This window comes from Seriola aureovittata, chromosome 6 (genome assembly GCF_021018895.1).
Source record: "Seriola aureovittata isolate HTS-2021-v1 ecotype China chromosome 6, ASM2101889v1, whole genome shotgun sequence".
NCBI classification, from domain to species: Eukaryota; Metazoa; Chordata; class Actinopteri; order Carangiformes; family Carangidae; genus Seriola; species Seriola aureovittata.
In genome coordinates this window covers 13,991,341-14,017,490 of record NC_079369.1, presented here as the reverse complement: position 1 = coordinate 14,017,490, position 26,150 = coordinate 13,991,341, and the positions used below count along the sequence as shown (strand labels likewise).

Genomic DNA, 26,150 nt, shown 5'->3' with positions numbered 1-26,150 from the left:
TTAGTATAAGTGTGTGTCTTTCATAATACTGACTCAGCTCCGCTGGACCGTTGCCTTGTGCTTAATAGTTGCTCTAGTACCCTAATTTCCATCACACACATACCCCCCTACACATGTTCCCCAAATTATTTTTAAATAGTCAACAAGCAATAATTAAGGCAGATAAGCATGAGAGACATCTGATAAATCCTTAAATGAGAACTTCAAAGTGCCCCTGCTGAGACAGAGTGAGGGTTGGAAACAGATGGAGAAGTGAGAATGTTAGGAAGCGGGCTTTGTCTGCGGACTTGATTCAAATGAGGTTAATCCAAATCTGAAAGTTTCTAATAAAAAATGTTGGGGGGGTGGGGTGGGGGGGGTCTCTTTTGAATGTTATAACAATCAGTTCACTGGAGGGAAAAAATACATATGAGACTGGAGGTCATCAAGATAATATTCAGCCTCTGGATTATAATGAATAGCAGCCAATAAATCCTTGATAAATTGAAACAAGAGTAAAATTCAATTTTAGCTTGGCCAGCTTTCTGTGTGTTTTGAGATGGACTCCTTGAACCACAGGAAATCTAAAGACACCAGTCCTTTGCTTTGGAAAAAAAAAAATCAAAATGAGTAAATTAATTATACTATTGTTTCCCTCGTGTTACATTTGTCAGATAAGCACTCAGTAGGTGTGCAGAACGTTTAGGTAACCTTGAGTAAATCCAAACGGGAGACAAAAGCCTAGGAGGCCAGTGCATCTGAGTAAAATAGCACTGCGTCACATAACAATTCACCTAACCTAGAGGGCGGCAGGTCTGTGGTCTAGTTTGAATAAGAGCTGCATAAAGAATTCAGTTGGAGCAGGAGTCGTGTCATCAGGGCATGACTACCCGGTTGGTCAGGGAATTTAAATGCCAGGTGGGGGTCAGTTGAAGCGCTAGCTGAATAATGTGGCACAAATGCATGCACAAGAGAGCCGAGTCTCGGGAAGAGGAACCACTGCTGTGGTCTGCTTGAAGAAGTGCACTTTGGGAATGCAAACCAAGCAGATGGACCTTTCTCATTTGTGTGTACTGCCACTGGTGACCCATTGGGAAATGCTTCCTTATTGAATCGCAGAGCATCAAATGCTTCATTGGAGCAGAGAAGCAAGTCTGGGCTACCCAATGTATCCCATGTTTTTTTTTTTTTTTCATCATTTGTAATGGAAACTGTGGAAATGATATAGTCCGGAGGAAGTGCTGACAAACACATAGCAAATCTAGTCTAAGAGGTCTTTTGCAAAAAAAATATGACCCACATCCTTATCACATTTAAAGTCTGAATCATTTAATATCGTCACTGATAAGGCTGAGTAAGGAGGACCAAAGAGCTTGCTGTCGCTTTAAGGCACCATGACTCTTAGCAGGGACTGCCCTATATCAATTCTCTTTGGGAATGACTCGTGGGATCAATCCACTCCTAATCAAACAAACCACATTTTAAGTCAGTTCACTTTAAATTTGCACAATTTAAAATGTAAGGTTAAATTGCAATTCACACACCACTGACCAAATCATTAATTTCTGAATTTAGTCAAGGTCTGAGGGACATTTACTTCTGAGATTTTTAAAGTATCTCTACGTTATTGTGATAAAATCTATCTTTGACAATCTTAAATGTATTATAAGGCTCACATTTTCCAGTGACCATCTGTTAAGGACCATGAGAAAAAATTTACTCTTTGATGGCCATTGCAGTCATTTCATTACCACAAGATGTCCTTGCTTTTTTGTGTGACCTAAAAAGCACTTCCCCTTCTCTTTCGCACACACACAATTACACACACACACACACACACACACACACACACACACACACACACACACACACACACACACACACACACACACACACACACACACACACAGCGCCTGGCCCCAGGGCTATCCGATATTAGACAGTGAGATGACATTGTGTGCTTGTGCGAGTGCAGTCAGCCGACATGTGCAGATGATGTGAAGTCAATAATGCATTATGAAAAAAGGGGATTTATGACCTTGATGAGCCCCATAGAGCTTAATTAGGCCTAAAGGTTGATTTACATACAAGAGAACATGGAATCTGATGAGGCTCTGTTTTCCTGCCGGTGGACTGCATTTTCATTTTGTCTGCCGTCAACACTTGATGCCTTGAGGCCTAGAAAAAAAACCCTTCTTGGCTACCAGTCTTTCCAAGTGTCCGTATTTTGTCTGAACACAGTAAAGTCATCGAGTGCTAAACTACAGGATCAGATTTCTTTTCAGGGCAATGATAGCATTTCCTGTGCAGGCTTATGTGTCTACAAGTGATGGTAAGAGATGAGGAAAAGAATAATTGTAAAAAAAAGTCTCTGACAGGGTGAATTTCTGTTTAAAGAAGCCCACTTTAACACCAAAAGGATAGGGAGGAAAAAATTGCAGTCTTTTTTTCATGGCATCTATTCAGAGAGAAATGACAAGATCTTTTTCAGAGTCATGTACCTATATCAAAGATGCTCCTGATAGCCCCCCTGCTGTTGCTATGGAAGTAGCAGAGATGTAAATGAACTGGAGTGAATTGGATGGTGGAGAATACAAATGAGGTTGGAATGCTCGTTCCCCTGCTGCTCTTTGCCTCTTCTTCTTCCTCTCCCAATATCTTTCTCTGTTCCTGTCTCCCTCTCTCCGCGCAAGTACATTTCAAAGACTTAACATTAACCAGTATTCAACATATTTTGACACTGCATGAAGTGATATGGGATTTACTTTATTTGTATATTTCCTATTTTCTTTTAAAATGGGTTCAAATTTTTTGTACTTTTATATTAAATTATTTTTAAGCAAGACCCCTATGGATATGTGCAAATCTCTTTTTTTTTCTTTATGGCACTGCACATCTTGCTGATGGATGGATGAAATAAGAACAGAAAAAAATCTATGCTTTTTCTCCTACAGAATGACTCACTGATGATCTGTGATATATATATGAGCTAAGATGTTGTGTCTATGTATTTTGTGCCACATAAGTCATAGTTTCAACATCAGTTGTCAGAGAGTTTAATAATCCACAGATGTTATGGGCTGAATTACAGAGCAGAAAAAACCCTGCATAAGTAACTGTCTTTTGCTGTTAGCCATGCCCAAAAATGACATCAGCTTTCAACACACGAAGTGGGAAAAAAAATAGAAAAACAGTCTTGAGTTAAAGTTAATGTTAAGAAATTCAGAGGAACGTTAAAATCTGTCAAACCAGTGGTGTAATTCTTTTTTACAATGGCCACACAGAGTCAGCAGTCTACCTCATATCCTGCTGTTTGCAGGATATATGCAATATTTTCTTTCTTCTCCCCTGTGTGGACCTGACTTCTTAAGAATACATGCTGTTGTAAAGGATATCTCTGGATTATAGAATCAGCACTGTGGGAAGAGTCTTGACTTAAAGGTTTCTTTTCCTTCACAGACTTCCTTTGCTTGTACTGTAGGGAGGAGGGGGGAAGGGGTGGGGTGGCAGAACCTGGAGGACTCAAGCTGTGTTTCCTGTGTCTCCAAGCTAATGCTATAGGCCACACTTTTCTTTCACCCCAAATCCCCCCAGCAAGCGACCTTGTCGGCTCAGGAGTGCAGAATAATGGCTGCGCCGAGCAGAGATGCTAGCTCATTTACAAGCAGCTGTTTAGCTCCCATCAGAACAGCGAGGAAAATCAAAGGACTGCGGTAACGGTAGATGACAAGCGTCAGGAGCGTCCCCGTCACACTTCTCATTGGCTCTCGACAGAAAAATTATCTGGTTTCACATCAAAATAATCTGGAGACCTCTTTTGTGCTCTGGCCACAATGATGGCAGAGTGAGTGGCTGAATAGGCCTTTTGATCAGCCTCTGCTTTTCCCCTGGACTAACTCTGGAAGCATGTGTAACTCAAGGGTCATTTTAATATGAAAACCAGTTACTGGATGCGAGATAGCCCTGATGAAAAGCAGAATAGTTCTTCTGTCAGTTATGCTGCATAATCAGTGCTAGGCAATAGTGGAATGATTTGAGTTTGCTTTGTTGCCCTTATTTTAATGTATGGCTGTTTCATAAGCTGGATTTTAGCTGTGAATACTTTACATGTTCCTTATGCCCTTCATATCACTATCCCTTTGATTGATCATGGTAAAGTCTGGCTTCATGGGACTACATGGTGGACTGTCCCTACATGGCTGAAGATCGTAATGACTCCTCGTTTCTGTGAAATAGGAAGACATCTTGTTTATTACCTCTGCTTCAGTGACAATCATATCCAACCAGATGGTCACTTTCCAATTGATTTGGCTCATCTGTGAAAAAAAAAAAAAAAAAAAAACTGAATTAAAACATTACAGCACCAAGGAGACGGTACATAATGGGTCCCCTTTACATTTCTCACAGTTCTTCAGCTGCGGATTCTGTATTGGCCTGATGTCATCACAAAGGATACACATGGTAGTAAATGCCAGTCTGGCAAGCTTTAAATAGAGCTTCCTCACTGGTGTAATAAAGTGCTATAACCCATGGAAATAGATGTCCTGTGCACCAATCAAAATCAATTACTAGCATGTGATAACAACACGTACAATAGGCACATGTCAAAAGGTTGAGTGATCATATATTTTATTTAGTGGGCAAAACATAAAATGATTCAAATTTTAATCTATGCTTGTTGGTTGTAAAATATACAGCATTTTCAAGGCTTACAGTCTGATTTCAGTCTGTCGAAAGAAAGATAAGAGCCCCAACGGAATGCTTTGCCTTTGTACAATGGCACTGATCACTGCTCAGCTCAATGCTTGCCACATAGCTGATGAAGAGGAATTGAAATGCTTTTTCTCGTGGTGGTGGTGGTGGTGGGGGTGGGTGGGTGACCAGAATGGCTGATTAGCTAGAGTGTCAACAAGGCCATGATAAGGATCTGGCCAGTAATGTCTCTCCTGCACCATGTTGCCATGGTCACAGGATTGAGCTTTCCACATAATATTTTGGCGACGACAGCTGTGGCCGGAGGCATTATGTTTTCAGGTTGTGCGTCTGTCCGTCCCACTCTCATGACAGCGATATCCCAGGAACACTTTGAGGGAATTTCTGCAAATCTGGCACAAATGTTCACTTGTACTCAAGGATGAACTGATTACGATTTGGTGGTCAAATGTCAAAGGTCAAGTTCATTGTGACCTCACAAAACATGTACGCCGTACACTGATTATGACAAAATTGAACACAAATGTTTAATAGGATAAAATGATCAAGTGATGACATTTTATATTCCCAAGGTCAAAGGTCAACTTCACTGTGACACGTCTGACCATCATTTAATGCTGTAACTCTAACATAAGGGGAGATTGTGACCATATTTCACATTTGGTTGGACGTTCGTTGGTCACACGAATGGGTGCCCACCTTGTTGTGATTCTATAGATCTTCTGTGCTGCTGGGTTGAAGATGTGTGTGAAGCATCAATGGTTTAGAATTTGTAGTTTCTTTGCATCTATATTTGAAGCATTGTTTATTGTCATGGCTACACCATTACCTTTAGGTATTACTGTTATTCTATTCACTATAACATTCAACAGCTGTTCCAGGTCTCCCCCGCATATACTAAATACAGTATATGTGTGTGGACAGTGGATGTAAACTGAAACATGACTCGTTGGCGGAGGCATTCAACTGCAAGGCGGGAATTCTAGCTGACTGTTCCTTGATCCTTCACTGTCATGCCGTTTAATTAGTGCAGAGAATGTAAACCGCCTCCCCTTTGTTGTGTGATAGGCATCTCTTTCCAAGGTTTGGATGCACTATCACAGAGTGAAAGTACATCAAAGCTAGTAAAATAACATCTCATACTTTGAGGAGGTGTGTGAAGCGTGTGCTACCTGTGAAGAGGACAGGGCTGAATTTCCCCTTTGAGTATGAGCAGTGTCTGTGTGACAACCTGGAAACAAACACAACAAAAAATCCCTCTCAGCTGCAGTCATGCGGCTCTGTTTTTGCACCTATGCACCAACGGTGAGCGCAATGCGTGGCGCCATTTTGTTAGCTCAGCAGCCTATTCCCAATCACAGAAAGCTCAGAGGTACAAAGGCCCTTGAAACACAATATAGCAACAGGTGCTTTCAGCTGCTCCAGTAAACTGTTGAGCTAATTCAAGATGTGATTTCAGAAGAAAGAGCTCAAAGTAAAGGGAGAGAAGGAAAGTCAATATTTTAACATCCACTACATATTCTTAACTTGGTTTACTATTACCATATGGAGAGTAAATAATTTTCATATCATGCATTCCCTGAATAATTATGCTAATGACCCCATGAGCAAAATAATGATTACCTTTCTGGCTCATTTGAATAATTATTTGGTTAAGTGAGACAGTAAGCATTGGATTTTGTTTATGTTAGATTCACTGTGATCGTATTATTCTCTTGTAATTGCAGTGTATTGTCATGCCAGAGCATGATCGATGGTGTTTTGGTGTCTCCATATTATCTGTATGAAATGGGAGAAGGAGGATTTGTTTGAAGTAAACCCTCCATTATACCATACAGAAAAACTTACACAAAACAAGTATATGAGGGGCAGATTTTGATATGTCACTGTATCTGTGTGTATTTTTCTTCACACGTTTTCACCAATGGATATTTCTGTATATCAACATTGCAGTTCAAGGTTATTTTTTGCAGGATCACACACATCATAGTGTGAAATTTATATTTTCAAGCGGAGAATTTCAGTCTAAATTGAACCACGATCACGTTCGCTGAATTTTACTGGACATGAGAGAACCCATCAGAAAATGAATGACTTTATCGTGAACATTAAAATAGAGACCACACATCTCATGTACTGCATTGAAATTTGTTTGCCGGACTACTGGGTGTCCCCGTATTGATTTGTACGTGTCACTCATCTCCCCATGTACCAAAAATACCATCCCACACCAGGGTGAGAAAGTAGTTCAGCCTCAGGCCCAATCAATAGAGAGAGGCTTTCGGAGGTTGTTTACAACCATGCTTTTGGTTCATGATGCACAAACCCAGCTGGCGAATAAAATGCGCTTAGAGGACTGCATTTTTGTTTGATTTCCAGACATTTGAACACAAAAATGTACCATTATTGCAGTTGTCATCAGTATGGTTGAAAAGTTGCTAGTGTTTTTCAGTAGGAGTCATAACGGTATTCTCGAGCACACATTTATCTCCTCATTGCTCCAGCCTCTGTTTTCCTACTTAAGCAGAGAGACTGCATCAGTTCTAAATCATAAAACCAGAAGCTGAGATTGTAAAGGCTCTACAGAGCGGTTTAAGTGTTTTAACAGTGTTCCTGGGACACAGAGCATCAGTGGGTTTGGCTGCGGATATGGAGATCAAACTCAGAAGTCTTGCACATGGCCAAAGAACTAGATCACTTCCAGCCACAAAGTAGGCCAGTGCAGCCTAATGTATCCCACCCAGCCATATGTAACTGCTGACCAGTTGATCCATGTGAAGTCTATATGTCCCCTCTATAGTAAGACAAACTAGGGTTCAGTCCATTCTCAGCAAGTTAACAGAAAGAAATGTATTAAGTGTTGATGATATACTGTATATAATCTTTTATATTTATATATATATATATATATATATATATATTGGATTATTAGATGACATTCTGTATGACATAAAACAGCTCTTGATTGGTGTCATTCAGGCCAGTTTCTTCTCCTCATGTGGTTGCATTGATCTGTATCCTGTTCAATTCTTACACTTATACTGTATGTTTTAAAAAGCTTTTAAATATCTCATTTCCACCATGTATGGCCAATCTGAAAGGCTTTTTCCTTTTGATGAGACAACTGGCGAGAACAGACGTGTCTCCATTATACAGCTGCCATTTCCCAGTCAAGGTTTGAGTATAGAAATTATAATGTGGCAGTGACTGATGTTTTACATAGGTTCTTACAGTTACTACACATGGTATAGCTGATTTTTGATGGAACTCTGCTGGAGTGCATTGACATGAACTAAAGATTGGCTGTCAAGTCCTGTTCCTAACATGCCGTGTTTTCATTTTTTCCACTTGGGCTTTTTCTCTCAAACCAACGTCTCTGATAAATTGTTTATCACCTTAAGCGTTTCTTTTTGACTCCAGAGAGAAAAGAGCTGCAAAAATGAAATATGGCTGAAACCTATCATATTTGAAAGCCTTTACTTTTTCATGACTATTGGTCACATGAGAAAGTTTGCTGTCAAATAGAGCAAGTAGAGGAAAAAAGATCCTTCCCTTATGATTGTATGGTCTTAAACAAATAAAGTCTTATAGAGAGTAGATAGGCCAGGGCAGCTACCTTCCCCCATACAGTTATATCCTTTGTTTACTCTGAGCTCTTCACTGAGCACATTCAGAAGCAGGAGTTTCACCTGATTGGTGCACAAACAGAAGATCAGGCAATACAAACTGACATTTATCTTCCTTTGTAAAATACCACAGTAGCATTTCCTGGTGCAGGGCACAATACAGAATGCTAATTCCCTACCATTGTAGCGTAGCATTCAATCAGACAACAATAATTATATTGGTAGTTAACTGATGCAGCATCCAATAGGGTAAAATGAACTCAGCCATTCCAGGCCGAATTAGCAGAGCTGAAGTCAGTGTCTTCAAGCAAACTCCTGCCACACAAAGAACATCTCACAGGATGACTCATGAAAAGAAAAAAAAAGTGCTTTGTAATTATAAACAACTGCACATATGGATCAGTCCGGCTTGTCCAGTTGCCAGACAAGTGCATGAGAAGTTGTAATGACATTTTTTATTCTCTCTCCTGTGTCTGTAGACTAAACCTCATTAGGAAAATAGAAGCTTGGAAACACTAACAACATAATAACAATAACAACACTGTTATTTTATGGCTCAATGAGGTGGCTGGGTCACCAATGGCTGCAGGGAGACTGTAGTTATTATTCAGTGCTGCCAGTAGTTCAGTCAAAGTCCGCAGAGGGGCAGCTGGCAATCTTTTTAAGCTTCATGCTATTCTCCTCTAATACTTGACATAGCTGCAAAAAGCTGCTCTAACCAAAAATATCAGTTCATGTATGTAGATGAGTATGGCTTTTGGCGTGGTTCACGTTTGCACAGCACAAAGCCACAGTATTGATTTCTTTTCTATTTTTCCTACCCCCTCACCGTCTCTGACACACACACACACACACACACACACACACACACACACACACACACACACACACACACACACACACACAAACTTTTCTTTTTTCAGCCTCCCAATAGCCTCAGTTCGATTGTCAGCACTGCAAAGTGGATTAAATTGCGCTCATGTTGTACAGATGCTTGTTGTACTTTTTTTTTCATTTTGGATAGAAAAATGAGCGTTGCAAATAAACCACAAGTCTCTAGTGTGATAGACTCTGCGATGACAGCGTGTTCCCATATTGAAATGAAACACAGGACAGCACTATGGCAAAAAAATACCAGTGGGGGCCGACTGTTTAATATTAAAAAAAAAAAAGAACGACAAAATCAATTCCTGAGGGAGTTGCATTTTTTTTCCATCACATCAGCTGTCACATTTGGTTATTAGGGTTGTATCAGTGTGCCTCCTGTACATAGACGGTCACAAAGGGTTACAATGCTACAGACATTTTACCCGACAAACTAGACTTTAATGACAATTATCGATTTTTTCAAGGACCAGTTCAGGCATGGGGGATGACATACTAACATCATTAGCTCACTGGTGCAGTTGAGATCTAAACTCAATATACTGATGTATCTCAGGCTCGGATTCACTGCCCACATATCAGTGTGATTCATTTTGCTAAACAGTTATAGCCACTTAATTAAGAAAAAAGAATGAACATCCTCAAAACAGCTGCTTTTGTGTATATCCAGCATATTCAGGTGTGATATCCTGTGTCTTCTGGCTTTCTTACCATTTTTCTCTGTGTCAGCCGAACTATACATCTCTCTTCTATTTACACTGATAGAGCTCTTTCTTTCTCTTTCTCTCTCTCTCTCTCCTCTCCCTCAGGGTTTAGTCGAGCTGCCCTGCCGTTCGGCTTAGTACGGAGGGAGCTGTCTTGTGAGGGTTACCCCATCGATCTGCGCTGTCCAGGAAGTGATGTCATAATGATCGAAAGTGCCAACTATGGCCGAACAGACGACAAGATCTGCGACGCCGACCCTTTCCAGATGGAGAACATCAACTGCTATCTTCCAGATGCCTACAAGATCATGTCACAAAGGTAAAAACCACAGACATCTCTGTGCAGTACCAAAAAATGAGGTATCTGCCAGTTACAGGATCCTTATAAAATAATTGACAGGGCCTAACAGTAACTGGCGCATAGTTGCCCTGAGCAACCAGATCTGGACCAGGGTCAACCATTTCATTTTGTCTGGTGCCCCTGTTGCCATCCATTTTCCCATGTTTAAAATAATCTCCTGCATCCCTCTCCTTTGGAGTAAAATCTTCCTCCAAGGAGAAGAACAGGGCTGCCGTAAGATTGATTTACCCTATCGAAAATAGCAAAACTGAATGTAAGTGTGCAGTGAAAAAAAGAAAAAGGCAACAGTAGCCTGTCAGCATCAATAACCCACAAGACATTAACGCTAGCACCAATACTGAGACAGCTGAACCTGAACGAAAGAGAATTAGAAACTCCATCATAACTTGGGAGGTGAAGCAGGGCTGATAAACAGAAAAGAGCAGATTTAAAAAAGAAAGGAAAAAAAACTGCCAGAGAGCGCACTAATAAACTCACGATGGATGCCAAATTCACATTTTAGAATATGAACATATCAACAAAATTTTCACAAACAAAAGGCTGTTTTCAGGATCTCCTCATTTGACATTACTAACTAACTGCAGATATAATCTGGCTTCTGAGAGGTAATTCTTCTGTCTATTGTAATTTACTCTGTTAAATACATTGCCTTGCAAATGTGCAATCTAGATTAAGTGCGCTAACATTAGTCTATTACTGTTAGCTTTGTTTGGCCTTATTAGTGAAGCTGAGCCCCTTGCTCTCAGCAAAATCCATTTGGTGTGCGTGCGTGTGTGTGCGTGTGTGTGTGTGTGTGTGTGTGTGTGTGTGTGTCTCTGTGTTTGTAATAAAGTAATAGAGAAAAAAAAACAACAAAATAAATGTGTGTCGTGTAAGAGAGTTTTAATTATTTTTAATTTAATAAGTTAATATGGTATGAATCCGGTCATAAAGGATTATAACTCAGCCACCTTTCTCTCAGCTTTGGTCTGCAAAAACTGATGGCAGTTTGCCAGACTCGCAAACTTACCCTCTGATTCTGGCTCTGATTGATATAAAAAGTCTGTGTATTGTGCTGATGTTGAAAGGATTGTTGGCAGTCTACTTTAGCTTCTATAGATTAGTAGATTAGATGCGAAGGAATATGGCGTAGGTATTGTCATTTCTAATTCAGAACATAAAAAAAATTAGTGTGTGTTTTTTAAATAAACATTAAACATTTAGATTCCAGATGGAGAATCAATAATTACCTACATCTGACAGTTGAGTGGAAAATGTGCTTCATGTGAAGCATTTCCCTGTGGTGGAAAATAACTGAGTACATTTACTCAAATGCTGTAGACAAATAAAGTTTTTTTTGCACTTATACTTCAATCAAGTATTTCCAGTTTGCTACTCATTTGCTTTCACTACAGCACAATTCAGGGAAAAATATTGTTAGTATTATATATTTTACATTACACTACATTTATTTAACTGCTATAATAACTAGTTTCTTAGCATTAAAGATATTATACAATAAAACAATTCTGCACAGTTAGCACTTTAAGTAGATTTTGTTACCGATATTTGTGTACATTTACTTGAGACATTTTTTTTATTTTATTTTAATATTGCTGTAATGCTGATTATATTCATTATTCAGTCTGAATACCTCCACAACCATTGCCTTAACATCAGCATACTGCTCTTCTGTATCGGCCCTTTGGTAAATCCAGTTGGTCAGATTAAGAACAGGCACATAGCAGGACCGACTTAGAGATGCCCCATACCTCTTAAACTCCCACTGATTGATCACTGACCACAGAGATGCCCCACATTTTTAAAGCCACTGTCTCTGTAGCTATCACTCATGTGCAAAGACGAATGATTTATTGTGGAAAGCAAACCCACGGAGGTACATGCTCTTGCTCGCACACACGCACCTCGGCAGGGTTCCACTGGTAACGCTGTATACATGAGACCTTATACAGACCAGTTGTCACATAGGTATGCCATCCGTGCCAAAGTGCGCAGGATGGAATGACATATGAGTGCCACAGAGAGAGATATTGGACGGTATGAGACCGTCAGCAACTCTGGAAAGTCGCCTTGGGAAATAAAAAAATAATGAAATAAAACAGTGGAGCCCTTGTATTCAGGGGGTTTATTGTCAAGCCCTATTTGATGAAGTCAGATAGCTGACTCACATTGTCTGTCTTGAAAGGCTGCAGCCTGCCTGCTCCCTGCTTGTGACCCTGTGTATTACGCTGCCCTCAGCCTTGCTCGTACAAAAACAGTCCACTGAAGCACAAATACCGACCCAGCAGGAGCCGCCCGACAACAAATCCCAGACAGTCCCGTCCAAATGCTCCCCACCAGCCTCTGTAGAGGACTCGCGTTCATTCCTCATGTGCATATCCTGGGAGTGCCAGAGGCCGTAGTTCAGATGTTATTTTAAATGTGTTTTTAACATTTCAATGTCACTGCTGAGCTATTGTGCTCCGAGCACAAGAGAGAAATATGTGTGCTCCATGAAAAAGTCCTGTGATACAAGAGGTCTCTCTCAGGTGTGTGGGTTCAAAAAAATCACGCAAAAAAGAATCCCACAAGAATTTACATCAAATACCGCATGAAGAAATCCGAGAGATCAAGTGATGCAGAAGAGTGACGGGCACGTATTTACATAAAGTACAAATAGATAGATAATAACTTTTATGTGCGCACGTTTTTGTGAGCTGTATCACCATGTGTGAGAGGAGATAGATATTGTTATATAAGAGAAAATGAAGCTTAGATTTCAAGATGCACAGTTTAATTCTTATATAGTCGATATCATAAAAACAGTGTTCGCATAATCAGAGCAGAAATTTAAAACGGTCCACTGTCATGAAAATAGATTCAAGGACAGCTTGACAAACGCCCAAGATTGCATATGGGACTAATTAGTGATTTCTTTTTTTTCTCTTGTCCATTTATTTACAGGAATAGACTAAAATAGGAAGCAAATGTAATGAAACAATAGCTCTGCTGCCAGAAATAATCATCGTCATCCGAGAAATGTGGTGATTTTTTTTTTTTTTTTTGCCTATTTGGAATGCAGTGTTTGTTTCATCGCTGCAAGATCTGAGTTCATCACTTCTCCACAAGTCAAAACTCTGGTCTGCGTCGTGGCTCCTGCTGAAACCCTGCTGAAAGTTTCCATATGTGGGGCAGCCCTCCGCACACGCTGTCTGTGGAAAAACTAGTATTTCCTACTGTACAGTCTCCATCAATAAAGGATTGAAGTGCCAAAAATATTTGTTGCTATAATTACCCCGGCCTACTAATTTAAGTGTGTGGGAAAAAATCACATTAGCACTTGTGTGGAAGACTGTGTTCACTTTTAAACATCCGAAATTGATGTGGTCCTGAAGTGTGGAGAATTGGATTGAGGCTTCACTGAGTTTGATAGATCCTGTTGGCACTCCAAGTTGTTTTTATATCTGCGCTGGCATATTATATTCATGAGCACAATGATTTTATGAAAATAGCCTCAGGACTGTTGTGGCTCAATTAGAACATTCAGCTGCAAGCAATTAGTCGACTCAAGTGGGTGATAATCTGTACAGGAATTTTTCACGTGGACACCTCCCCAGCAGATGTGAAACTGCATGGCAGTACAGTTTGAAATAATTAATTCATTGATAATAATATTCAGCGGGGTGATTTTTCATGTTCTTCTTTTCAGGATTTTAGTTTTTAATAATTGCATTTCCTCATCTGCAATGATGATAATGATAATGATTGCAACCACAACTCATTCTCACCACACTTACAATATCTACCAGATTAACACTGTCATTTAAATATATTTCAATATTATTCTGTAATACATTTACTTGCACATGCACTAACCATCTGGTGCTTAGTTGTATTGATTTAAATGTGACCAACAGTCCTTATCACAGGAGCTTGTGGAATAGTAAAGATGACAGTGACATGTCTTGACTAATCATTTTCACAAAAAGAAGATATTTAGATATACAATATGAATAAGTGGCTTACGCCTATTGATTTTTCTTTGACTAATGAGCTTCATTGTAAGTATTCAATAACAAAGTCATTGATTGCTGTAACATAACATGGACGGGTCCCGCCATGCGTGCAGGTCATGGGTTTTCCAAGGAGCGTATCGTTGACAAGAATGATCAATGCAGATGGCTCTCTAACAGAGGACGTGAAATTCATCAGTGGGATTACAGGACAGCTATGAGGTAGACTTAGTTGATTTTCATTATTAGTCATTAATTAAAACAATCATTACCAGTCACCACTGAATATTTAAACATGCTCAATTTTATATCTGAACAGCTTGAATGTAATAGATTTTTTACAAATATTTAATCAGTTAATCGGGGAGATAACAGGTGTACTGTAATGTTGAAATGACCCAGCGATATTTTCCAACTCCTTGTCAATAAAAGAGAGGCAGTTCTGGAGACTAAATGATGCCGCTTACACTATTTATATCAGTGACAGGACTGCTTGCAGGGCTCTCCGAGGAGATCCATTGTTGCCGCCTGACAGCACACTGCCTTGTTCTTCCTCTCTGTACACACAGTCTTAGTGTTTATTTAAAGCACAGCAGATTAAGATTTCATAGAGATCCAGATTCAGCTTGGGCGTTTCACACAAGTTCATGAGCCATGAAACTGCTGTCTACTCAAGACTCTAACGATAAATTGTAAAGCGTATGAACAGTCGACAATGGTCTTCATCAAGCAAACAACTGCTCATGGACACTTATACAATCAAATGATAAAAAAAAAAAAAAAAAAAATCTAAAACATTTTTTGCTCATAAAATCTGTGGAAACAGATTTTGATAGATTTACCAGCATAAATAAGATATATTACTGTAATAACAGGGTTGGTCGATGTGACTATATTTGCTGTGAACAGTCAAGAGATTATGCCATATTATTTCTACCTTGGATGCATTAGACTGCTGTGGGCAATGTTGCAAATCAATAACCAATACTGATTCATGGTGAAGCTGGATTTGAATATGATTGTTGCACCCATGTGAGAAACTACTTTGGTTTTGCAGCTATTTATTAGGCTGGATTAGTCCAAAACAGACATTCCTGTCTGTTTTTTTTATTTTATCGTTCGTTTGAGTTTCCATAAAATATAGAATTACCATGGGGAAAAAAAGATTGCCTACCCCTGTTTGACAATATTTATCTTAATATTACTGTAATAATGTTACTGTATGTGTGAGATGCAATCTTTCCTTCAATATTCTTCAAATTCTTCAAACGATATCCTCTAAAACTCATCATTTGTAAATATTAATGTGTCATACAATATAAAAAGTATAAAATGCACGATATATGTTTGCTTAAGTATTCACCCTTTTCAAACTTTCAACTGAACTGAGGTCTGCACTGTGACTCTGCCATTCACAAGACATTATCATTATTGCTTTAAAGTCATTCGTGAGCACCTTTTGGGTTTTTGCTTGAGTGTGCTACCATTGCATTTTGCTGTCTTATAAAGGTCACATTTCAACCTGCAGAATGTCACAATAGTATTTCTATTGACTTCGGTGGCATGACGATATACCCTTGCTGGTTTAAAAATCAATAGTTGATGGACGGATGTGAGTCAGACAGCATTTCTCCTGACTCTATAAAAGCCTGGAATCCCCCCCATTGAGAACCATTGGCAGCTCCAGTAAATATAGCATAAACACAAGCATATGACAGTAATTACAAGTTTCTGGGATGTCCTACCCGGATATTGGGTTGGACTGAAAGTTGAAAGCAGGATGCTAATGGTTAATTTCTAACGACCTATTTCCTGAAACATTATTGGGCCACCCCCTTAGAAAATGGTCAGAGTATACTGATATTGGGAGGTGATTATACATCTAATGTGTGTGTGTGTGTGTGTGTGTGTGTTTTGTGTCCTGTTTGCAACAGATTGTTTCCTTTACTGCCATTCTGTGGCCCTGGAAATGATTTAATTTTTCAATGGCCTGTCTGCTATCAACAGGCTTGCCTCTTGAGAGAGATGTCTGCCTTGATAATTGTGCCATGAACCTCATCAGCATTTCAGATGAAATGGAGCTAGACGGGTCACTTTGAGTTTAAGAGATGCTAATTTGATTGAAATTCAAACTGGGAGCACCAGGAAGTAGATTGTGCCTTTTCTGTAATGTGCTCCCCTCACTCATGTCGCCTTTCTCCTCTAGTTACACAGCGATTGTTTTTTTCCGCTGCTGCTATTTTTTATATCCTGAATTCGAAGTGGCTGCTTAGGCTTCCTGAACTCTGTGGAGTGTTGGGGGATAGAAAAATTAAGCAGTGGGGATAAAGCAATCTAGGATTTAGCAATCAAAGAGCCTCTTATCCTTAGTTTAACTGGTCATGTCACATGAGCAGCACATGTCACATCAGCAATATGGTTATGAAAGACCTCCATGACTTTCCCCACTGGTTCAATTTAAAAGCAGTGTAAAGACAAATGCATTTGTAATTATGTTTTAACATGGAGTATTGATGTATGCAATCAAAGCTGTAAAGTACTTCAGTACTTGTGAACTAGAGGGTACAGGCAGTTTGCAGATGCAGTCTTTGGCTCGGTAGATCAGGCACTGAGATTTTGCCTGATCGATAACTGGATTTTCGATACCAAAATATCGATGTTTAATAGTTTTAACAATCCAAGAGATATATGTTTATCTCGGTTCTTTTTGTTTTTTAAATTTTTGAAGAATTGCCACCAAGATGTGTAGTGAGGAGGACATTTTACAGTTTAAGAAAAAAAAAGTTGTCATTGCTCTCTGGTGAGCAAACTATATAATAATGACACTGCCAATATGTTTACATCACTAAATACAGTACATTTGTTAATTATATTAAAGTTAGTGTGGTAGATATAAATAAACTGCTTTCATTTACACAGGTAAGAGCAGCACGCCTAAGCAAAGCTTAAGCTGATCTCCTGTACAGAGCATCACTTTTCTGAGAAATGGATTAGTGAAGAGCAAATTTGAATTACAGTGATTTATGGTTCTTGCAGTCTTAAGACCCTTTAGACATACTACATTTGTTCGTGAAAATACATTTTGTAGCATTTTTCTTACTCAAGGCAATTTATTATTCATTTAGCACATTATCTCCATGTCCAATTATTCCTCTGATATGCTTTATGATGGCGATGGAAAAGGTTAAATTGCATATGGATACATGGTATCAGGAATGCAATCAGTTACACCTTGTTGGCATTGTATCGCACCCCTTCCCTCCGTCAGCAGAGAGCATCAACTGCTGACAGAGGGGAGCTGAGTGCTTTTTAAAGGAGATTTACATCAAATCCAAGCAGCGTTTTCTATGACACTCTAATTGTACTGATGTCTGCATCTCCCAAAAAGGTCAGAGATGTGATGGGATTACATTTGGAATACTTCACTGTGATTAACACAGAGTAGCTCTTTCCTGCACTTATTTTAGTATTGCTTAAAGAAGAAAATATTTTGGGATTATTCTTGACATTCAGAGAACATTTTTCCTGTTGTAGCTAAATATTTTTGTATACAGAGGTAAAAATATCATAAAATGAAAGACGTAGCTGTATCTATTTACTGAATCCTTTCGTTGATATGAGCTAAAACAGAAATATCAGCAAACAATAAGATAATGTCCTCGCAGCAAATTAGGTAACGACAATTTTCGCTCAAATCTTCACACTGAGCTCCTTTTCCAACAGGCTCATTATTCTTTCTCTTGCATTACAAGATAAAATAAATTAGTAATCTTTCCACTTTTGCTTCAGTAAAATCCTGTTGAGCAGTCTAGGTATTTATAGAAATATAATGTTTCACTCTGGAGAAAAGTGGAGAAAAGCTTCCTTTGACTTGATATTCATTATGTACATGATTAATTACTATATAGCCTCAGACTATCAAAAGATAGTCAGAGATATCATATTTTACATGTATTTAATTAGTGTGCACTTTGAGACCTGTGCCCTGGCAGGCCCAAATGCTGAACTTTTTATGGGAAGAATTTCAATTACATACTCTCTCTCAATCCGAGGGCTGGGTCTATGCATAGAAGAAGTCATTAGGGCCTTTTCAATTGGTCTCAAGAGATGCCCGAGGTTTCACAGATGAGACGGAATCAGAGTCGCACAATCCCATAGATCAGGGCGCCCCTGCTCCACAGCTGTAAAATTAGGGCAATATATCAGAAAGAGCTATCAACACTTATGTCAACATTGTTTCAAAAGAAATATGAGGTATTTTTTCCCCAGTGCTTATGTCCTGTTGTTTAATAGATTTGCCTGAGAAACGATGGCAGGTCTATGTCTCATTAGTGTCATGAATTTTATTTTTGATATCATTCTGTTTCATATGCCTGATATAAACCACGCATTCATTTCCCGGTCTCATTGGAATCTGTTAGATAAAGCACTGTAATTTATATTGCTCCTGCATCATATGCTTATGCATGAGCAAACGGGACAGAATCATCAAAGTGACCAAATAATATATGGAAAGTACTGCAGAGTCATGAAATATTACCCACAAAAACAAGCAGCGCATTATGGGCCCAGCATGAGATGCATGTTTTAATTCCAAAACAGTAATTCATTTCCATAAAAACAAATACAATATGCTGATATTCTCATCTGTTATCGCACGTGAAGGTCATTAATAACGTGAAATGCCCCTTGAGACCTTCACTAAACACAGATGCACACACAGACACGTAGACACAAATATGTGTTATTATGGCTACTGCCATGAACATTGCAAAAATAAAAATAAAAAAATTATATATATATATATATATATATATATATATCTTGCTGAAATTTTAAAAAGTTGTAAATGAATTTAGAATGTTTTTGAAAAGACATGAAAGACATAATTTTTTACACATACTTCACACATTTAAAAAAAAAAAAAACCAACATCAACATTCAAATAGGCTACATAATAACACAAATGACTATGTGATATAATACACTGTAGAAACATTGCCAAAGCAAAAACAAAAACCGCTCTCTGTCAACTGTATTTGGAAAAAAAAATAAATGTGTGAACAGTTTTAATTGGCATACAAGCTGATAGGAAGAAATAGAACAGAAGAAAGGAAGTAGTAATGGAAGTAGTGTGGACTCATTCTGGACCATCTGTAATGGTTTCACGCACAGTGAAACCCTTGCAGATGGTCCAGAATGTGGTGGCGCGTCTGGTTTTCTATCAACCTAAAAGGGCGCACCATACAGGCTTATGCTCCTTCTCGGCCATTGTGTCCCTCCAAGGAACATCGTCTGGCGTGGCTTTCCCTGCACACGAGGTAATCTCAGTCCAGACTGTTCTTGTTTGCAGTTCCCCAACGGTGGAATGAGCTTACCTCAGCAGCCCAAAGCAAAGGCAAAACCCAAAGCACAACACAATGCAACCAGTAATACATTTTCCAATGATCTGCTGTAAATGGGCGCACAGGTCTGTGATAAGAAGAAACAAATATCATCTCTGGTCCCTGCTAAATCAGCAGAACAGAGTTATTGATCTGGCTCCTCACATTGCCAATAGAATTTTAAGTCCCCTTGGTAGCGAATACGGCTTGCTCGGGGTATTGATGTCATTATCATGATTTCAGTACAGCAAAAGGGTGGTCACCTGCAATTCCCCGAGCCTCAGAGCACACCACAGGCTCAATTAGAATGTCTGCTCTCCAGATGTTAACGGCAGGGGCCAGAATTAACTCTTGACTCTGCTGCAAGGGGCTGGTTAAAATGGCAAAGAAATACAGATATACTGCATGATAGCAGAAACATTTTTTTTTCTTAAAAAAATCTAATTTCAGACTTAGTTTTGATTAGCTCTTTGGTATTTTCTGGGTCTAAAATTATGGAGGCTGCAGTGGTAATCATTAATGAGACCTTTGATGGCATTTTGGGTGCAAATTCAAGAAGCTCATCTAGCTACTCAGCATGTAGACCCTTTCAGAGAAGGAGCAAGCTATGATCAATAAGTCGGGACATTTGAGTGAAACACACAGACTTTGTTTAGCCCGTGCAAATGCGCCCCACTGGACGCCAGTGGGTTTGGGGGCGGGGGGTGAGGTGAAATCACATGAGGTCTGTGTGCAATTGTAAAACAAGGCAATAAATCAATCAATAAATCAATAAGGCTTTATCTGTATCCATTGGTATTTTACTGCATCGATTTTTTTTTCCCCGCACATATACATTTAATTTATCTCCAAATTTCTTTCTTTATTTATTTATTTATTTTTTAATTGCAAGAAAGCACTTATATGTGTAACACCACATGAACACACACACACGTGCACACACACACACGTGCACGCACACCCACACACGCACACACACGCATACACATGCAGGAGCTGTTTTGGATTTGATCACAACTAGCAGGGACAATGTCGAAGAGCAGTTAAAGCGCAAAACTGTCTGTAAATGAAAGATTCATTCAGAAACCAAGGAATGTATTCCACTGTTGGGCAGTTATTGACTAGACAGGTAATACTGCGTTATGGCGAGGGGCCTTTTTGGATTCTGCCATTGGCCTACACACATTCATACAGATTATCTGAGCTCTTGAGAAAAGACACTCAGAACAATACGCACAAAGCGCACAAATGACCTCTTTTACACTATACACATAGCAGAGAGGACACGGAGGTCAGTGCTGAGTTCAAAGCAGCGGAGTTGGCCCTGACTTTACTGTTAGCGGACTAAATAGCATCGCTCCCTGGTTACAGCAGTTCACCGTTATCTTTGCTATTAACTTCTTTGTTGGTGAATTTGAATATTTTACTCCTTGAACGTGAGTCAAGAACATTTGCTTTTGGATTATGGAGAAGTCTGTGCTCCACATGTTCACAGTGTGTTGGCATTTTTGCATTTAATACCTTCTGCGGTGTACTTCGATTGAAAATACTAGTAATGATGTATTTAGGCACAAGAGTGTTCATTGGTTGTTAAATGTGTTTCCGTTTTACCCCTTGACAGATGCAACAATCGGACCCAGTGCATTGTGATCACGGGTTCAGACGTCTTCCCTGACCCCTGCCCAGGAACCTACAAATACCTGGAGGTCCAGTATGAGTGTGTGCCCTACAGTAAGTATGACCCTTCTGTCATGAATTGAAAACTTTCCCTCGTTCCCTTTCCCCCACCCTCACATCCTCAGTTTCTCTCTTCTTTTCCCTCTCTGTCTCTCTCTCTCTCTCTCTTTTCGTGACATATCATATCCTGTCCCATTTCTTCCCTCTGCCTTGTTCAGACAGTCTGCTCTCCTCGTCTGCAACACCTTCCAGCACCATTTTCCTCTGTCTCTTCTTCCATCTGTGTCACACCATGAACTTTTCATGAAATATGACCTGTAAAACCCTTTGGTCCTTTTCTGTACTGCCTTTATTATTGATGTGCTCACCGTGTTTCCAGCGGATCAACGAGCCTGGTTATGTGGTAGCAGAACATAGGGAGGGTAGAGGAAGTCGTGCTGACTCTCCGTGATGGCAAGCGGGTGTTTCATTACTCAAGCCATGTGCGGAGAAGTCTATCAGGCGAAAACACAGCTCACCTCGATGGCTTAATACACATCCATACAACAGGTGTTGAAATATGTTAACAGATGTTTCATTATGTAACTGAACAGAATGTCTCCACTCGTAAGTCAACAAGGTAATATTTCATCTAAAGAGATAGTGTTAACATTTTGTCTCCTTCGTGGATGCTAAAATATTCATTGCAATTGAGCTCCCAAACAATCTTTAGATTGCCCTTTGCATTAAAATTCCCCTTTGTCCTTTAAGCTGCCATGTTCATTTGCAATTTGTGAAGGAAATTCCCCCGTGTAACCTTTACAAACTGATTAATGACAAAGATTTAGATGAATTGCCAGAATCACTAATCAGGTGGAATTGAAATAATTAGAGTGGGAGTGATGGGAGGATAGTATTTGGCAGCTCTTGTAGATTCAAATGAGTGTTTTACACACTGATGATGCTTTAAGATTTGTTTCAGTTTTGAATGCACTGAAACAGGAAATTAAGCCTAAATATGAATAATGCACTTTTATTCAACTCTACTTTTTTATATTTAACACATCACTTCAACATTGCTCATTATCAGTGTACCCGTCCAAGCTCTTACCCTCAGTGCTGAATCCGTATGCATTAGTGAACATCATTAGATGGTGAAACTCATTACAACTTAAAGGTTAACCTATCCAAGGCTTTGAGGACCTGTAATTAAAAATGGAATGAGCAATAATGAGTATTTGAACCACCTTATTGAGCAAATCCAAATCCTGTAGCCTCTGCCTTAAATGCCTAACTGCTTGTTTTTTCTTTTTCTTTTTTGTTGTTTTTATTCTTACTTGCCTCATAGTTAAGTGAAGTATTGATCCTATGTCTTGCTGTGTTACCTCAAACCTTAATAGTAGGATTAGCCTCAAGGTGCACTCATGTCCACCCACTGTTATGATTGTCTTTTGCCTCCCTCTTGCACCAAGGAGAGTGTGGTGAAAAATAAACTTCTGCCCAAGGACTCCCAGTTCTGGTGAAGTCTGTCTAACAAAAAAAAACAAACCAAAACAATTCCAAACACGTACTCACTTCACTCTAAGCAGTTTCAAACATGCATGTCTGTAGCCCCGTCTTTTTGCTTCTCAAGGTCCATGCCCAACCAGAATAGGACCAAGAACACAGAATGTATCCTATCGCAACTGCCCTGGTAAGTGCTTAGTGTTCTCCCAGTCTGATCCAGTCCACACAAGCCCAGCCCAGCCTTTCCCACTCAAGTCCTGTTGTAAACTGTGATAGATTGTGATTTATAGGCAAGTTCCATGTCTTGTTGCTTTCCTCCTACCAATCCTTTGTCTCCTCTTCCCCAAAATAAGAATCCATATACCCAGGATCATTTTGTAAAGTCAGACTGACGCAGAAAAAAGGCAATCATAGGGGAAGATTTACTGAGCTTTTCCACACCAGAGTAAACCCTTACTGCAGTTTTCAGATGGGATAGCAAAGACCTTAGCACAGTTTTCTAGTTTTCTGATGAAATAGATCATATGCCAAATGTCACGATTTGTGATTAAAAACACTGCAGTGAATCAGGAGCTTAGGATCCCCTGGATTTGCTGGGATACAAGACTTTAGAAGTTGTTTTTGCAAGAAAACGTATTAAATCCCCATTAAGCTGATCAGCGACTGGACCGCAGACAGTGTCCTCATTTTGACTAGTAACCACTGCCCCTCAAAGTCTATCCGCCCCGTGAAATACAGCAAGCAGTTTAATAACATAATGTGATAAACAGTTGCTTTTTTGGCACAGACCGAATGTAATATGGTATTTCATTTATTCATTCTATTGTCTATGCCTTTGCATAATCACACAAGCAATTTAGGATTTTTCACTTCTGTGCAAGTGGCCTTTGCAACAAGTTGCCTACATTTCCACCATTCCCATCCTTTTGGCTTCATAATTTGGTTCTTGTCATGAACTGCCCTCATTAGCAACATTATCTTCATGTTCCAGCCAAGGAAGTAAATTTTGCCTTCACCTGGCACTGACTCACCTGCTGAATTGGTTCTAGTAATAGCTTGAATTGGGCAACATAAAAGCCTAGACATTTCTTCATTAAGCCAGTTCTGTGCAAGCTATTTTATAATGGTGACGAAAAAAAAAAAAGTTGCCATGCCTGTCCTGCCTTTATAAAACTGTAGAATTGTGCTGGTGGGCATAAACAGTTCTCAGTGCTTATATTTTCATTTTTCAACACATGCTCATGCAAGTAAACCCTCAGCTCCATGTGGCAGCGGTGGCCAGATTATGAAAACTGGAGTTAAGCTGTAACAGCATGAGTTTCGGGTCCCCTTTGGTGTTTTTGTTTTTGTATTCACTTTTATCCCTTATTTTTATTCAGTGTAGTTTACATAATGCTTTAATTCAACACTGGAGCCACTAACTGAGCCTGCAGTTGACTGGAGACGTCCATATCAAGACGGAACACCTGATTAATAATATTGATAATTAACAGTCTTAATAGTTTGATCAGTAATAGTTCGTAGAAAGCAGGAATTCCCTAGAAAGTGTGTTGAGTGGGAGATGATTAGGGTCTGTGGGGTTAGTGCGGGTTGGGATGTGTCTCATGTTTGTTTGTTTTGATGTTGCTAAATTAAAAGTGACTGACTCTCTTCCCTGTGCAATCTGCAGGAAACCTCCGCGGCTATCTGACTCACTCTCTTCATCCTCTGACTGATTTCTGATCACACTGATTGCTATTTCAATTTTTACACTTCCACTAACGCCATCAGGTCTTCCGTCATGTGTTCTCCTTTTCTTTCCAGATTTCCTTCACGCCATCTCTCTCTGTCCTCTTCTCGGCTCCTCTGTTTCATGTGGCTGAGGCAGCTTCTGAGAGCTCTACTGCTATTAATTTGTTTGCTTCCTATCCATGTCTGATCTCTTAGTTAGCTGCAAGACATTTGTATTTCTTCTGCAGAATGGCGTGCGTTTATTTACAGATCCTTCTGAATCTCTTTTTTTTGCCACTGAAGCCTAGGTCAGACTCAACAATTACAACAGATTTAAATTCCGATATGAACCGGCACTAATTGGAGCTCGAGGGTTGCAGGATTCAAGAGGAACCTAATTTATGATTGCTCAAATTATCCCATGGTGCAAAGCGGCCTGAAATGTATGCATTTAGTATTTCAAAGTACGAGCCATCAGACTGAAATCTGAGAAGGACGCCGCAAAAAACCAATAGGAGCTCGGATCAAGGGCAAAAGAACTGCTGTATGCAGCCTGTTCTTGTGAGATTACCATCTCCACTGCATCTCCACTGCTTCAATCAGTTACTGTATTGTTGAAAGAATGAATCTCAAATAAAGTGATGTCAAATAGCAATGTCCACATTAATTTAGAAGTTACCATTATGTCAAAGAAGTTTCATAACATTTAAAATCAATAACCTACATTCTCTGTTAAATAGCTTCAGTACCAGGTAATAAAAACCGGCTGAACATTTTTCTAATAACATTTTTTCTCCAGCTTTTGTGTACACATAGTGGTACACTATGTGGTTATTGAATGACTTCATTTACTTTTCTTTGATGCCCGTCTTTGTTCCCTCGCATTTTGTCAACAACGTGCTAAATGAGCAGCGAGCAGAGCAGTTGTTAAGCTGAACTGTCTCCACCAGTCAATAGTCTGACCTGGGCTTTAGACTAACCTGAGAAATGTCTTTTCTGAAGAATATTTTGCATCTTTGTAGACTTGTCTTAAATGTTCAGTCTTGTTGTTACAGTTAAAAATAAGCTGGTTCTTTTCATGCAATGCTAATGCACATGGTGTTCTTTAAAAAAAAAAAAAAAGAAAAAAAAAAAGAAAAAAAACTTTTTAAGTCTTGTGATATGTTTTATATAAAGCCGCCACTGAAATGTCAGGTTAATGGACTGCGTAATGATTCCTAGTGTAGTTTCCTTCAGAGTGCCTTGTTTGAATGTGCCCGTGTTGGCTAATTTATCGCAGATTTGTATTGGAAAGTGCAAAATGACTCAACAAAATTAAACAGTGTTGTTTAATATGGAATTAAATACATGTTTCAACAGTGTGTGCACATAGTCTATATTAATGTATTTTGCTCCAGTGATTTACACTGATTACCTGCTTCCTTGATAAGGCCACAGTTAGGTTGTTTTATTGTCTGTGCATATGGCTGAGTTAGATTAGTGTAATGCAGAGACTTGTTGTTAGTAGTCAGGTGTGACATTGGTCCATTATGGAATTACATTTTTTTTTTGTATTCTTTTACTTTTAAAGATATAGATGCAGCAAAAATATTAGTCTTCTATTACTCTACTACTATTACTACTAAAAAGAAAAA

General features: G+C 39.3%; 1 protein-coding gene across 42 annotated transcripts in view; it reads left to right on the top strand.

The window, feature by feature from the left end:
• Window positions 1-26,150, top strand: part of adgrl2a (adhesion G protein-coupled receptor L2a) — a 116,768-nt gene that overhangs the window by 52,041 nt on the left and 38,577 nt on the right. For 27 of the 42 annotated variants that reach the window (XM_056377877.1, XM_056377909.1, XM_056377908.1 and 24 more), the window contains 3 exons: window positions 10,013-10,226; window positions 21,266-21,375; window positions 22,934-22,993. In XM_056377877.1, the coding sequence (XP_056233852.1) occupies window positions 10,013-10,226; window positions 21,266-21,375; window positions 22,934-22,993 (384 nt within the window). The remainder of the gene's footprint in view (window positions 1-10,012; window positions 10,227-21,265; window positions 21,376-22,933; window positions 22,994-26,150) is intronic. The other 15 variants (XM_056377882.1, XM_056377915.1, XM_056377880.1 and 12 more) reach the window with 1 other exon arrangement.